Source organism: Dromiciops gliroides, chromosome 5 (genome assembly GCF_019393635.1).
Source record: "Dromiciops gliroides isolate mDroGli1 chromosome 5, mDroGli1.pri, whole genome shotgun sequence".
NCBI classification, from domain to species: domain Eukaryota; kingdom Metazoa; phylum Chordata; class Mammalia; order Microbiotheria; family Microbiotheriidae; genus Dromiciops; species Dromiciops gliroides.
In genome coordinates this window covers 265,713,564-265,729,528 of record NC_057865.1, presented here as the reverse complement: position 1 = coordinate 265,729,528, position 15,965 = coordinate 265,713,564, and the positions used below count along the sequence as shown (strand labels likewise).

The window sequence follows — 15,965 nt, the reverse complement described above, 5'->3', positions numbered from 1 at the left end:
ACATTGGCAACTTGTGAAATTTTCTCCTCCCCAGAATGATCAGGTACTGCTGGGCACATGCAGCACCCAGATGGAAAGCCATCCATCTGGAGTCTAGTTGTTTCCTCTGAATCATGCTGTGTAGGTGATGAGCCAGATGGGAGGGACACCGAGCCCCCTTTAGCCTCTCTCCTTTGACCTGTTCACTTTGACTGTCATCACAGTGCTTCCAGCTTGGCTCTCAAGCTCTAACCTAGCCCCAAAAATAATAGGGTCTTAATGATGAAGCTGAAAGAACAGGAAAGGAAATGTCATCAGACGAGGGGAAATGGGAAATGCTGAATAGCCTCGGCTTCCTGTGGTCCCCTTCCCCCTAACCAACCCTCTGCCCTGGAAAGTTGTTGTAGGATTCCAGGCGTCTCAGACCCTGGAGACCATCGAGTCCGAGCCCCCATTCTCCAGATGAGGAACCACACCCAGAGAAGTGAATTACCCAAGGTCACACAGGTCATAAGTGGTAGAGCCAGGACGTCAGAATGTGACTCCAAGTCCGATGCATGGGCCTCTGCCCCAGAAATTCCAGAGTCCAATTTAAAGTTCTGCTCTTGTTTTTGAGAAATAAGTGCACACTCAAATGCCCAAATCTAAAAACTTCTGACACATTGTCGTTTTTTCCATGAGGTGAAAACCTGAATGTCACACATTTAAAAATGTGGTCTCTTTTCCCAGAAAGCACTAATATTAAGCTTTTTTTTCCATACAGATTAATCCCAAGCTTGAAGTGGTAAATTTACAGACCTCCGCCCCTCTTGTTGTGGATATTCTATCTTCGGAATCTTCTAATTCAGCAGTAAGTTTGCTAGGAAGTATCCGTGAAAATCCTGATTGACGTGAAATAAACATGTTTCCATTTTATGAAAGTGAACAGCAGGTGGGCATCATCGTTGTCTCAGGACATTTTAGAAATGGAGACGTTTTGTATTGGGAAAGCTTACTTTCAGGGGCCACTAGAGGGAGGTGTATGAGCTCAGTGCTGTTAACCCTGAAACTCTGGTCCGTGGTCTCCTTGTCTCGAGCCCTATTAAGGTACCACTGAGGTGGCTGACCAACAGCTGCCACCTAACAGATGGCTTGATTTGTGAGTCGCCCTCTGGGTAATGAGCTTTGTGAAGCTCCCTTGCTGATATGCCCAGAAACCAAGCGGCACCCCCCACTTCCTATTGAACTCAGAAAACACCAGTACCGAGCCCCCTCTTGGGTGGTGGTATAGTCCTTTGTTTTGTAAATCTCATGGTTTTTAGATCCATTTAATCCTCACAGGGCAATAAATTAATAAAAACCTGCTTGGACCACTGAGGCCAGTCAGCTTTGATCAGACACCTAAAAGGCAATGTCCCTTTAAAAATATTGAATGTTCTAAGTTATTAATTCACATCAGCAACAGGAGTGTGGACATTGCTGTATGAACAGTGACAGCTAGGTGACTCTATGGCGAGAGTGCCAGACTTGGAATCAGAAAGATCTGAGCACAAATCTGGCCTCAGACACTTACCAGATGCATGACCATAGGCAAGTCACTTAACCCTTGCCTCAGTTTCCTCTACTGTAAAATGGAGATAATAGTAGCACCTACTCCAGAGGGGATCACATGTGATAGTATTTGTAAAGCGCTTGGTCCAGTTCCCTGGCACACAGTAGGAACTTAATAAATGCTTGCTCCCTTCCCTTTTTCCTGCACTGATCATCTAGAAGCTCATTAAAACTCTTGTCAGCCAGGAGGAATTCCATCTGAAACAGGTCCATTAGCTCAAATGGGCCTTATGAGGTGGTGGTCCAAGGGAGCTTGGTTCCCAAAGTACTAGACGGGCTCCATCAGAAGATGGGCTTGACGGCGGGCCTCTCCCTAGCTAGGCATCCCTTGGAGAGTCTCCCTTAGGCAGGGTATCATCTTGGGGACCACATGGCCTAAAGAAATGGTTCCCAGAATCCAGAATCTCAGGATGACCCATTAAAGGGCACTAAAGACAGCCATGGCCTGAGCTCGTGTGGCAGGAAGGCTAAACATTGCCTAGGCCTGTTTTGTGAGCTCACACCGATAAAGAGCTTGATGGTTTCTATGAATGACTTTCCCTACAACAGCCCTCTGAAGGAGGCAGTGCAGGCGTTTGAAAGATGAGGGAACAGGGCCTCAGGTCAAGAGACTTGCCTAGAGACACACAGTAAGTGTCAGAGCCAGTTCTCAAATTCTGAGTCACCACAGTCATGCCCGTGCCTAGCATGAATGAGACTGTGAGTTCCTTGGGGACAGGGACTGGCTTTTGCCTTTCTTTGTATCCCTGGCCCGGCCCACAACAGGTGCATAATCAATGTTTATTGACTGACTGACTAACTGACTGAATTAGCAATTGATGGCATTTCAAAGAGAGGAGAAATGTCATTGGCATCTCAGAGCAAGTCTGTCCTTACTATTGATTCTAATGAAATGTCTCTATCTCACATACAGCATTTTTTAGTGGCAGATGGGTGCAGGTAGGAGCCCCCCCATTAAAGTGGTATTTAGATGTAAAGAAACTAAACAAACAAATGTAAGATTTTCCTGACCCCGAGGATGCACAAAGACAACTGAGGGCCCTTGGTCCAGAAGCTGAGACACGCTACTTTGGGACAGGGCTTTTCCAGTCAAGGATAATAGCAGCATGAAGAATTCAGAGGGACCAAACAGCCCAAGAGGCAGGTGTCCTTTTACTGCCCATGTGGGACAGAGAGTTTGGGTTTGCTGTTGGCAACCAAGAGGCTGAATCCCCCAGAAGTGTGTCAGCTCATTTGATGCCTGTTTTTGTATCCTCCATGCCTTGTGTATGAAAGAGACAGAAACAGAGAGAAACTGAGAGAGAGAGAGAGAGACTACAAGGCTAAGTGCTGAGGATGTATACAAATGCACACCAGACAGCCCCTGCCTTCCAGAAACATAGATTCTAAACAGAGAAGACAGCACACGGGAGGGGTGGGGATCTGCTTCTTGGCTGCACAAGGGATTGCCCACCAGAGCCGGGGACGCTAGCAGTGGCGGCCTAGCAGGCCCCTTAAAAATGCTTGTTTGGTTGACTAAGCTATTGACTTGGCTAAGCTGGGTCTGGTAATAGCAGATTTCTCTCTAGAAGATGTCATAAAAATATGGCCTGTATTGATACAGCCTTTTATAGAACAGCAGTGTGAGGCAGGCAGCTGGAGGATCATCATCATCCTCACTTTCAGAGATTTTTATGACTTGCCTAAATGTACACAAGTAAGACAGAGAGCAAGGACTCCTGCCTATCCCTCCTTTTCCTATTGCGGGCAGAGTTCAGAGAGCCTGGCCCGGGGCTTCCCGGGGCAAAGCTCCAAATGTGCTGCCCACTGAAAAACGAGGAAAATCACTAGCGTATGTGGGGAGGGAGGTTCATACAGAAGTCCCAGCCACCACTGTGTCTCATTGTTTGGTCGATATCGGATCCAAAAAAAGGTTGGCTATAAATTGGTCTTAGACTGAGCCTAGATCATCCATTCGTAATTAAGACTTATATGGGTAAATTATGTACTGCAATCTTATAAATAGCTATTTGCCCTTAGGAAACGAGTAAAGAATGCTGATTTCGTCTATTTTATGACTTACTCTCTCCCTGGAGGTATGAAACCTCATTTAAAAATAATTTAGGTCCCTGTAAAGTTTCAGTATTTGTTTTCTAAGTAGCTTTACTTTAAACATTCAGCATGTACACGAATTCTTTAAGTATATCATGGGGCAACTGGTTTGAAAAATGAAATGAAATTACATGAAACTAGTAGGCCCTCCGTTAGTCTCTGTTAATCAGTACTTTTAAATTTATTGTTTTAAAGGTCAGCTTTCCTTTTCTCCTTTCTGCCAACAAACCATTCCCCACCCCCCACCCCCCACCCCCAGCCCCCATAATTGTGAAGGGAAGTTATTTATGCTTTGGCATAAGGCATGTTGGGTTAAATCCTTTTGCATGTTTGCATGTGACTGTAACCTAATTATACAGGGATGTGGGAGGTCAAAAAGGGCAATGTTTATATGACTTTTTGTAGAGGAAGGGTTTCCTGAGAAATATAACTCATGAGAGTAGGATTTTTTAAAAGGTCTTGCTGGCAGATCTTAATTGGTTGGCCTTCTTTGTAGGATGAGCTTGTGTCTGTCTCTTCTTTGTTACAGTGGTTAAGAAATAGTTTTCCTGAATTTCTCTTTGATCACCTGATTTGATGTTATTTCCGGGCTGGTCTCAGACTAAACTACAATTGACTGCAATTTTTCCCTCCTTAAGTATACCCATATGTCATTTTAAAAAGAAAGTGGAAATACAGTGCTTGGTATCTCTGTGGGCCTCAGAGAAGAAAGCCAGAAAGCCAGTCACTAACATTATTTACCTAAACTGGAGCCCTGACCATGTCACTCTCATCTTCAGTAAACTCCCTCTTGTCTCCAGAACAAAACAGAAAGCCCTGCACAGCCTGGTCCTGCCTCCTCCTGCCTGTCCAGCCTCCTGTATCTTTTCTCTTCCTATTCTCTAGGCTCCTGACACACCACAACACTCCATCCATCTCCTGTGCCTTGGCCCCAGCTGTCCCCCATGTCTGGAATGCACATATTCCTTATCTGTGTCTCTTATAGTCTTTTTTTTGTGGGGGGGGAGGGTCTACTAAACTCAGCAGACTCTCTCCATTCCTCCAGCTGCTGGTGCCTTCTCCCCTCCCCTCACTGCTATTTTTAATGTACTTATATAGGGGTGTATTCTTCACCTCCCTTAGAAGGTCACTCCTTGAGGGCAGGGACATTATCATTTTCATCTTTGTATTCCTAGCACCTCACATAGTGCTTGGCTCCTAAGAGAAAAGTGTTGTTGTTGTTGTTGTTTTAAACTTTAATGAGGATGGGTAGAAAGACCTGGAGATGTTTAGTTTATAGAGAAAAGGCTTAGGAGGAATTTGATTTGTTTTTCAGTCATTTTTCAGTCCTGTCCAGCTCTTTGTGACCCTCTTTGGGGTTTTCTTGGCAGAGATCCTGGAGTGAGAGGTTTGCCATTTCCTTCTCCAGCCATTTGACAGTTGAGGAAATGGAAGTAAACAAGGTGAAGTGACTTGCCCGGGGTGACACAGCTAATAAGTGTGAGGACAGATTTGAACTCAGGAAGATGAGTCTCCCTGACTCCAGACCTGGCACTATCCACTGTGCCACCTCACTGCCCTCAGGAGTTTGATAATTGAGCTTAATATTTTAGGGGCTTAATAAGTACTAGATGCTGGATTACCTTTGTGTCAGGGGCCCAGATCTGGAAGAACTTGGGAGAGTATCCAGTTCAACTCATATCTCAAGTAGGGGGAGGGACCGTGTGATAGCGTGAAAAGAACCCTCGATTTGGAGTCAGAGGACCCAGGTTCAAATGCTGCCTCTGTCTCTTACTAGCTGTGTAGTAAGATGGATGCAAATAGAATAGCCGCTTTGGACATCAGTTTCTTCCTCTGTCAGTTGAAAGCACTGGACTAGAAAAAACCTTGGTTTCCTTCCGACTCCAAATCCATGACCCTCTGAACGAGGGTTACCAAGATCAAAAGGAAGAGAACCCCAAAAGTCGCCCCACAACCTAGCTTCCGGATTCTGTGCAGCAGGACCAGCCCAGCTGCTCAGATACCAGCTGGTTGGCAGGCCTCTCCGCAGTGGTCCGTGCCCGAAGGCTCTCAAGGGTTCCCTGGGAAATGCAAACACTTTCAAAAAGCATCTTTTATGCTTATTTAATTGTATTAATTTTAAACGATACATTTTCATTCTGATCTTGACAAGCCAGGGTACCTTGTCAATATGGATCGAGGTTGTGATAGTTCCTGGATCAAAAGAGGGCATCCTCTTGCTTGGCCACCTTGGTCACCTGATCTATCTCCATCACACTTTCCTCTTGCAGGAGTCACATCAAAGCTGTCCTGCATGCCTTAAAACCTTATTCTTTGCATGATCTTAAGACCAAGATTACAAATGCAATCCATTCAGTCACAGTCATCAACAAAGACCAAAAGTCATGGCTATGTTAAATTTTAATAATCAGCATTTTGAAAAATTATATAATTAACCTTTCAAATGTATTTTTATATGTTTGTAGCATCTCTACTTCTTAAGTTATCAAAGTTTAGCTGCACTAGGACTTCTGGAACATCCTTTATTCCAGAATGTACTGAGCCTGTAATCCCCATTGTTCTAGACTCAGTGCTTCTATTATTAATGTAAATAATAATAATAATGGTGATGATGATGAAATTTCAGGTCCATACAGAAAAGTTAACACACTAGCTTTTTGTCTCCCATATCCCAGTGTTGTCTCATTAGATTATAAACTCCTTGAAGGCAAGGACCTCCTTTTGCCTCTTTTTGTATTCCTAGCACTAAGCACGGTGGCGATGGCGTCTGGCACAAAGTAGCTTCTTAATAAGTGGTTATTGACTGATTAATTGTTGCTTGGAAACCAGAACAAGCGTGGCACCCAGGGGTCCGTCAGAAGAGAGTAAAAGAGCACCTTGCTGCTTTTGATGAACTAAGGTGACCTGGACAAGATGAACTTCATGGCTGAGTCGTGAAAGAACTGGTGGGAGTGATTGCTCAGTCACCATCAGGGATGCTGGAAAGAACATAGAAGTGGGGAAGGTTCCAAAGGCCTAGAGAAGGACCCACTCAGGGCCTCGTTTTCAAAACAGTAAGAGAACCATCTGCAGATGTTGAGCCAGTGAGCTGGATTTGGGTTCCTGAGAAAATTCTAAAATGGATCCTTAAAGAGATGGTTTGGGGGCAGCTAGGTGGCTCAGTGGATAAAGCACTGGCCCTGGATTCAGGAGGGCCTGAGTTCAAATCCAGCCTCAGACACTTGACACTTACTAGCTGTGTGACCCTGGGCAAGTCACTTAACCCTCGTTGCCCTGACCAAAAAAAAAAAGAAAGAAAGAAAGAAAAAAAAAGAGATGGTTTGTAACATCTAGAAAAGGAAGCAGTGACTCCAAAGACGTAGCATGGCTTCCTCAAGAACCAATCATGTCAGACTGAACTTCTTTCTTTTTTCTTTTTACAGGGTTATTAAATGAGTGGGTCCAACTAGATTTCAGCAAAGCATTTTACAAAATGTCTCACTATTCTTGTGGAAAAGAAGGAGAAATGTGGACTGGAGGGTAACACAATTAGATGGATTCAAGGCTAATTGAATGGTTGAATTCCAGAAAGTCCTTACTTGGTCAATGTCAGCTTGGCATTGTCAAGATCTCCAGTGAAGTGCCCTGGGGATCCATGCTTGGCCCTGGGCTGTGGAACATTTTTTTTAATCAGTGATTCAGATACAGGCACAGATGACCTAAAGCCAGAAGGTGCAGTTGACATACTATGAGATAATCAGGATACACAAAGATCTTGACAGTGTCAAGCATGTGTGTGGATCCACAGTCAGCCAGAATGGAGAAGGAAAAACATCAAGTCTGACTCTAGAGTTCAGACAGTCACATGGGAGAGGTGTCAGACTTGGAGACTTGTTCTCTTTGGTCTGAGAAGGCAGAACCAGGAGCAGTGGGTGGATGTTGCAAAGGATTGTTTGAGGAAGAAATTCCTCAGTAGGGGGAAGTCTTCCTGGGCTTAGGTTGGACTGAATGACTGCTAAAGCCCCTTCCATTTCAGATCTGTGCTTCTCTTTAGAACAAACCTCACTTCTTTACCTTCAACCCCACCTGAAGGAAACACTGGTGTCTCTCACATCAAGACTAGCAATATCTTCCCCAGTTTTTGTCCAGTTGCCTTTTTTAAAATCCAAGTTAGGGTTAAAGCATGAAATTTAAATTTATCCCTTTAAAATTTCCTCTTATTAAATTCAGCCTATTGTTTCCACCTGTGAGGATCATTTTGATCCTAATCCCGTTATCCCTCCTGTTCACGATCCATCCTTCCCCATTTTCTGACATCTGCAAACTGTATAGCATGTGATCTATGCCTTCATGCACGTCACTGGTGAAAATATTGAACTGATCAGGGCTGAGGACCAGACCCTTGACCTTAGGGAAATTGATAATAAAGAATATAAACACAAAAGGAGATGAATTGCTCATCGAATTGTAATTTTGTAAACCTCACATTTTATAAGTAACTCTCAAGAATTTGAAAATGCATTCTTTGGGGGCAGCTTGGTGGCACAATGGATAAAGTACTGGCCCTGGATTCAGGAGGACCCAAGTTCAAATCTGGCCTCAGACACTTGAAACTTACTAGTTGTGTGACCCTGGGCAAGTCACTTAACCCTCATTGCCCCGCCAAAAAAAAAAAATAGAGGAAAAAAATTTTTTAAATGCATTCTTTCCCAAATTCCTGAAACTATCCTGAGGCTATACCCAGGGAATGAAGTACTGATGACTGACACTTGTTTAAAGTTAAGCATCATGTGTTTAGTGGCTCATTAAGATAATATTGAAGCCAATTGTAATAAATTGAGCCAAAAGTGTATTTAAAATATCCTAGTATTCATTTATTTGGTTCCATAGGTGCAAAGTAGTATAATCAAAGCTAGGCCATGGCATTTAGCATACTGCTGATATAGTTTGTATACATTTGGCATCTTACATTAAAAGAAAAACATTGAGGTAAATTTTGGTTTGATTAATCCCTCTCTTCTAGCTTAAATACAAATTTTTTTTATCTTGGACATTAATATAATTTTCAAATCCCCAGAAGTCATAAATGATGCAACTTATTAATTTTCCTTCGTGAGCCAGACATATTGCTAAATCCTCATTTATTAACAAGTCTCCCAGTATTTGTCTAATTACTAAGCAAAATTAAACTCATGATTTTGACAGCACTGGAGGAGAATTGTACAGGTTGAAACTTTGGGTATTCTTTTTAGGGAACTATATTATATACTATGCAATACCACCTCTCTGCGTATGTATTATAACAAATAAAAATGGTTATTTCAGGATGACTGATCGTTTTAAACGGGCTAGATACTTTAGGCTTTAACTTTAAAATCTTGGGTCTCAATCATCGATCAAATATTTGAATGCCTACTAACATGACATCAGCATCTTCAAGGAGTTTTATTTGAAATAAATGTGTGAACAATTCAATAATAGTTTTTTATAACAGTATGAGAGATTGTAAAGCAGTGGCCTTTTATTTGTTTGTTTTTTGGTTTTGGTTTTGTTTTTTGCGGGGCAATGAGGGTTAAGTGACTTGCCCAGGGTCACACAGCTAGTGAGTGTCAAGTGTCTGAGGCTGGATTTGAACTCAGGTCCTCCTGAATCCAGGGCCGGTGCTTTATCCACTGTGCCACCTAGCCGCCCCCAGCAGTGACCTTTTAGCCAATAATTGTCAAATGAACACTACAAGCTATAAGTGCTTTGGATTGAGAGATGGGGAAAAAAATCTGTATCTGGGAGTGGATGAGAAGGCTTACTGGAGTGAAGGATTTGAACAGGTCTAGGATGAATGGGGACCTGGGTAAAATGACCAAAGGGAGAGATGTGGGGAAGGCTGCAGGTGGAGAAGTCATAGCCCATCAGCATTACTACATTGATAAGTGCTGGAGACATGCCAGCGTAGAAATAAAAAATAGTAACAAACTAGATTGCACAGTGCTGGAGCTCTTTCCTAAGCTAGTTTGGTACCTAGTCTGTCCAGACCTATAAGGAAACCAGGGAACGCGTGCTTGAAAACAGTTCTCCAGGAGCCCTTTCTATCGTTCTCTCCGACAGGCGTAGCGTTGCTTACTTCATTTTGTGTGTAGCTGGATTCATCTTTTTTCTGGCCAACATACAACTTTAATTGTGGCTGCCATCAGCTTTTGGCTCTGTGGAGAAGCTCAAGGAGGGTTTGTTCTCTTCTTTGAGAGTGCAAAAGACATTGCAGGTATCCTCCCAGATTCAAAAAACAGGTTGCATTTTCCCCGTACTTGGAAAAGCCGCTCACACCCATTCTCATCACTGTTGGCTCTGGTTTAGGTTTTTATCTCTCAGGAACATGTCGGTGATTTCATTTTTAGAAAGGTTTGCCCTTGCCCCATTATCGGAAAGGGAAGACTCCTTGCTTCTGGGGAGGTTTTCCGGGGCTGTACACTAGCCGAAAAATAGGAATTTATTGACAAAATAGATGTGTAGACAAAGCAAACTTACAAATACAAAGGGAATATTTCAGTGGCTGCTGTGGCTGTTGTGGCAACAGGATATCCTGGTTACTAGACAACATTGCATAACTAGTCCTGAGCTATTCCAGTTCTCAACTGCTTATGTAAGCGGAGATTTGGAAAGACTTACATGAAAGAACATAGTGTATACAAACTTAAATGTCCCAAAATTAAAATTTATAACCTTGAAAATAAAAATAAAATGGTATTTATTGTCCCTAGATTCCCCGCCCCAGCTTCCTTTTCTCACGCATTAAAGTCAATGAGAACCGTTGTTCACACCCCCAGCAAATTTCATAGGGTTGTGATATTTCAAGATTCAGAATTTGGGATCTGCCCTCTTACGTTTTTTTAATTTAAATGGCCACAAGTAGAACAAGATATGTATAAGTCTCCCATTGGTTTGTTTATGTGACTCATGGAGACAGCGGGAAGAATACCAAACTCGGAGTCCCTGGATCTGAGTTTGAAACCCTGCTCTGTCCTTCTCTACCTGTGTGACCACCTCTCCAGACCTCAGTTTTCTTTAGGGTTGAACCCTAGAACCTCAATGGTCTCTTCCAGCTCCAGGTCTATGGTCAATGAAGTGTGAAAGTAGGGCTATACCTTGGTGTTCACTTACCTTTCAGAGCCCACATTACAGCCTTTTATTTTTATCGTTACTTTGTTATTGAGTTATTGATTTTATTTATTATTTTGTTTATGTAATTTTTTTCATTATTTTATTGTCACTTTGCAGTATTGGTTAAGTAAATGGTTTTCTCTCATCCGACCTCGCTGTGAAGTATTTGAGAGGAACTGAACAGAGAAACACTGAATCTCAGAGAAGGGGAGCTAAAAGGGGCATCAGATAGTATATGACCCAACTCCTTCGTTCTACCACTGAGATGGCACCTTAGAGGTCATCTAGACCAGGGCTTCTTAAACTTTTTCCACTCATGACCCCTTTTCACCTGAGAAATTTTTTCATGACCCCAGGTATATAAAATAGGTATATATAACATTTTACTATTACCAAAATTTTTGCGACCCCCACTTTCAGTTATGTGACCCCCAAATGGGTTCAAGACCCACAGTTTAAGAAGCTTTGGGGGGCAGCTAGGTGGCGCAATGGATCAAGCACCTCCTGGATTCAGGAGGACCTGAGTTCAAATCCGGCCTCAGACACTTGACACTAGCTGTGTAACCCTGGGCAAGTCACTTAACCCTCATTGCCCTGCCCCCCCAAAAAAAGCTTTGATCTAGACCAACAGTCTCCTCTTGAAGTTAGGGAAAACAAGGCACAGAGCAATCCGGTGACTTGCCCGTTGGCATACAAGCAGTATTGGGCTCAAACAAGGGTCTTTCCTTCCCATTGCACTATGCTGTGGTGATGTTCATGAGAACAGTTTGGTAGCAGAAGGCAGGAGGTGCATTATAGGAGGTTTTTAAGGAGCTGACAAAGCAGAAGCAGTTCATAGAGTTTTACGATGAACAAAATGAAAAAAAAATGGCTAGATTAAGTGATTGGCCTGCGGCCACATAATTTGTTACTGACAGCACTGGGATTAGAGCCCTCAACTGCTTCCTACCCAATATCTTCCCACAAGCCCATGATTCCTATCATTAGAATAAAAATCACTAGACTCAATGTCAAATGTTCATTTAAATCAATTAAAACAAAATGGACTATCCGAATGAAATTAGGATTATTCATACTGGTTTGGAATAGTGGTTTTTATTTCTCATTTTTGAAGTAGTTAAAAAAAATTACAGGCTTAAAAAAAAAGAAATGGTTTACAATTCAAGTTTTATTATACTTTTTGTCTTTACCTCATGGTGAGATGTCAACCCACCCTTGCTCAAGAGTGAGTTCTGCCTTATGACAAAAGCCTACTGTCAAGGTGACTATGTGGATGTGACATTCATTCTGCATCTATAATTCCCTATCTTTCTACCACAAGGAGAGAGGTGTGTTTCATCATCTGTTTTCTGGAACAAAGATTTGTCATTACAGTTTCTATTGGTTTGGTTTTCTTTTCCAATTTTTTTTTTTTGCATTATTGTGGTCATTGTGTATATTTTCCTGGTTCCACTTACTTCATTCTGCATCAGGTCATATACATCTTCCCATGACTCTCATGACTTTCTGGATTCTTATATTCATTGTCTCTTATAGCATATTTCATTATATTCACATATCACAATTTGTTTAATCATTCCCTAATCAATGGATATCTGTTTCATAGTGGATAGTGTTGGACTTAGAATTGAAAGTCCTGAATTTGAATCTTGCGTCAAAGATTTTGTAGCTATGTGACCCTGGGTGTGTCACTTAACGCTATTAGCCTGTTTCCTCATGTAAAATGAACTCAGTTTTTAGTTCACTTGTTTTCAACTTTTCATGATCCCATTTGAGATTTTCTTGGCAAAGATACTAGAATGGTTTACTATTTGCTTCTCCAACTTCTTTTACAGATGAAGAAACTGAGGCTAACAGCTGTTGAGTATGTGTGTGTGTGTGTGTGTGTGTGTGTGTGTGTGAGTTGTGTGCACATGCATTATAAAAACCTTTGTTACAAGAATTTGCAGGGGAAGAGAGGGATGTATTCAGAAAAAGAAGTTATATAAAAATAAAAGATATCAGTTATTTTAAAAATGCATTTTAATGTTTCTCCAGCTTCTGGAAACACTTTCCTCACCCATCCCCAAGTTAAAGATTCATGCAAAGAACAACCTAAGCTATTTTGTAGATGTCCAAACAAACAAAAAAGAAAAAAAAAAAGAAAATTGATCCTAAAACACATAACAAAGCATGGTATAAAACCTGTGACCATTTGGCTGCTCTAGTCCCTTTCAAGAAATGTCTCTAGGTTTAGGACAGACATCTCAGTACATTGGAGAAAATGTTATGCCTTGTGATTTGGGGGAGCAGGGGTGGATATTGTTTGGGTTTTAAGATAAAAATCTGGGAACAAAGAAAACTAGGGAGGGGAGCCCACTCTGAACCTAATAATACCCTAAAATGGCCAAATCTGGGAGGTGAAAGAACCTTCAAACCCCCTTGTTGCCCAACCTACCTTTGAGCAGACATTCCCTTCAAACTAGGGGTTTTTAATCTTTATTGTATTGGACCCCTTTGACCACTGGTGAAACTGCCTTCTCAAAATAGCATTTTAAGTGCACAAAATTCACAGGATTACAAAGGAAACCAATTTCTATTGAAGTACAGTTATCTAAATGCTCAAAAAACCCAGCATCGTGTGTTCCCCAAGCCTCTGCCCAAAGACCTCTAGTAATGGGAGAGTTCATTGTCTCCCATTCCGTGCCCATTCCACGCTGTAATAGCTTTTATGTTAACTTGAATCCATACATAATGCAATGAGATGAAAATTCTACCAAAAGAGGTGGTATATTGTGAAGCAATAGTATAATATTCGTTATAAGTAAATATTTATTAATTTAATATTTATTAAGCACTTACTTAGTAATCAGGCCTTAGGGACCGAAATGTACAAATTAAAGTTACAATTATTTTCTGGTATAAAAATTAAGATCATAACAATAGTCCAAGTACCTTATATTCTGTGTATCCTGAGATGTCTCATTTGCATTCACGTGTTTGAGGGAAAGAAAAAAAAGACAACCAGAAAGTATTTGTTAATTCATTAACTGGTATTTTTTATAGAGCAGTTTTACTCACTCCTCCATTAGGCACTGAAACACCTTATTTCCTTGAAGTTGTCAACAGAGGTGACTTAGGATCTACACTTTTCTCAGATGTGTGCTTTTCCACAGAAATCAGTGTTTACAAAGGAAACATTTAAAAACCTGTTCTTTGTGGGCCAAATTAAGTCATTCCTTTTTAGTATTTCCTTTAGAAAATTAGCACATTTCTGGGAATTGGGGGTGTAGACGTTCCAGGTATCACTGCTGCCTCCCAACTTCCTGAGATACTGTACTCCTAAACTGTGACCTCGTGCCTGTAGGAGTAATGTTGTCCCGGAGCTGGGAAGCCAAGCCATATCACCAGTTCTCACAGCTGATACTGAGGCATGCAGAAAATGCCCAACAGCTATCAGCCCACACATCCAGTAACAACTGGTTCCTTCCTCTTCCTGTGGAAGAGCAACATCCTCTAAGATGAGAAGAAATGTGCCCTGTGGAATGCAGGAGCAGCCGTGAGCTTTCACACAGGAAATCACTACTGTAGCTCTCACAGAAAACGGCTTCTGTCACTTGAAGTGGCAGCCCATCATGAGTTTCCTGCTGACCCAGAAGATGGTTTACTACTGATCTAAATGCCATCCATGGGTCTCTTAGGGTCTCGGGGCAAGTCTTGAACTTAGCATTCAGCACTTCTGTAAATATGTAACTACCTGGTTTTGAATTTTCCAGCGCTGCTTGTTGGGCTTTTCTATCTCACTCTGTGACAGTTAATATTTATACTTGGTAGCAGTGGGGAGCAAGTCTGCATTTTTAAGTACTCTGATTTTTAAGGGGGTCATTTGTGTTTGAAGCACTTAGCCTGGATGAAATGCATAGGGTGCATTTTAGAGGTTATTTTTTAAAAAAAAGTAGTGACACGGTGTTAGTGAAACTGACCACTAAGGCTGAAATCTTGTCCTTCCTCAGTGCCTTGTGTCCTTGAATTTATGGTGCTAGTACTTCTGAGGGGCTGCTTGTTCTTCCATATGCTGCGACCATATTGGCTGTTGCATAAATGAAAATTTTCTCCCTCAAAAAAAAAAAATCTTCTAAAATCTCCAAACTTGAGTTCCTACCGAAGTAGGAACAGTTGTGTGATTTGAACTTTTATTTTTCCTGCCCCCGTAGTCTGAATTTTTGCTTTGGATAGAGGTAATCTGCATACATACAAGTGCAGTGTTTAGTTGGGTTCCCATTTGTTGTTAAACGCCAAGAACTTTGTTGGGTTTTTTCCCCAAACAAAGAACTTTCACTTTTTACAAAAGTTTCAATTAATTATCAAATCTGATGGCTTTTTTTCATGTCTTACCCTCCCTGACCTTTCTCTAGCACTGACTGTCGATCCCTACTCCATCCTTCTTCTTTCTTGATAACTCTTGACTCCCTTGGTTTCCGCAACATTGGCCTCTCCCAGTTCCCTCGGTCATCTTACTGAAGATTCCCAATGTCTTCTCTTGGTTTGTTCTCCTCCTCCCATCCCCAGACTATCAAGATGTTGCCCTCAGTTCTCTTCTTCTCCACCCTTTCCGAATGTCTCTATTTCCATCACTTTGGTGGTCGCCTCTAGCTCCCACCTACTTCCCTTAGACTCCGGTTCCACATTGCCAACCGCCTCCTGGACATCTTCACCTGACTATCCTGTCATAACCGAAAACGTAACATGTCTAGAATGGAATTAGCTTCCCACACGAAACCTGCACTTCTTGAGAACCTCCCTATTTCTTCTTCACGGTACCACGATCCTCCCAGTCAGCCAGAGTCACCTTTGGGACTTTCTGCTTCCTCACCCCCCATATTCAGTCAGTTGCCAAGAGCTTTCCTTTCTTCCTTGATATCTCATACATACTTCCTCTCTGCTTACACAGCCACTGCCCTAGTCCAGGCCTCCATGATCGCCTGCCTGCGCTGTTATAATGAACCTCTTTGCCTGCGATGTCTTTCAGATCATGAAATCATCTTCTTATATTACCCACCTACTCAATAAATCACAGTGGCTTCCTCTTACATCTAGGCTCATACACATATGTATATATGTATATATGTATACATGTATACATACACATATATATGTGTGTGTATATATGTACATTTGTATAGACAAGATCCTAG

The 15,965-nt window shown here is 41.9% G+C and overlaps 1 protein-coding gene across 3 annotated transcripts in view; it reads left to right on the top strand.

Annotated features, from left to right (window-relative positions):
* POC1B (POC1 centriolar protein B) overlaps positions 1-15,965 on the top strand; it is a 109,350-nt gene that overhangs the window by 59,681 nt on the left and 33,704 nt on the right. For all 3 annotated transcript variants that reach the window (XM_043968105.1, XM_043968106.1, XM_043968104.1), the window contains one exon: positions 743-829. In XM_043968105.1, coding sequence (XP_043824040.1) covers positions 743-829 — 87 coding nt within the window. The remainder of the gene's footprint in view (positions 1-742; positions 830-15,965) is intronic.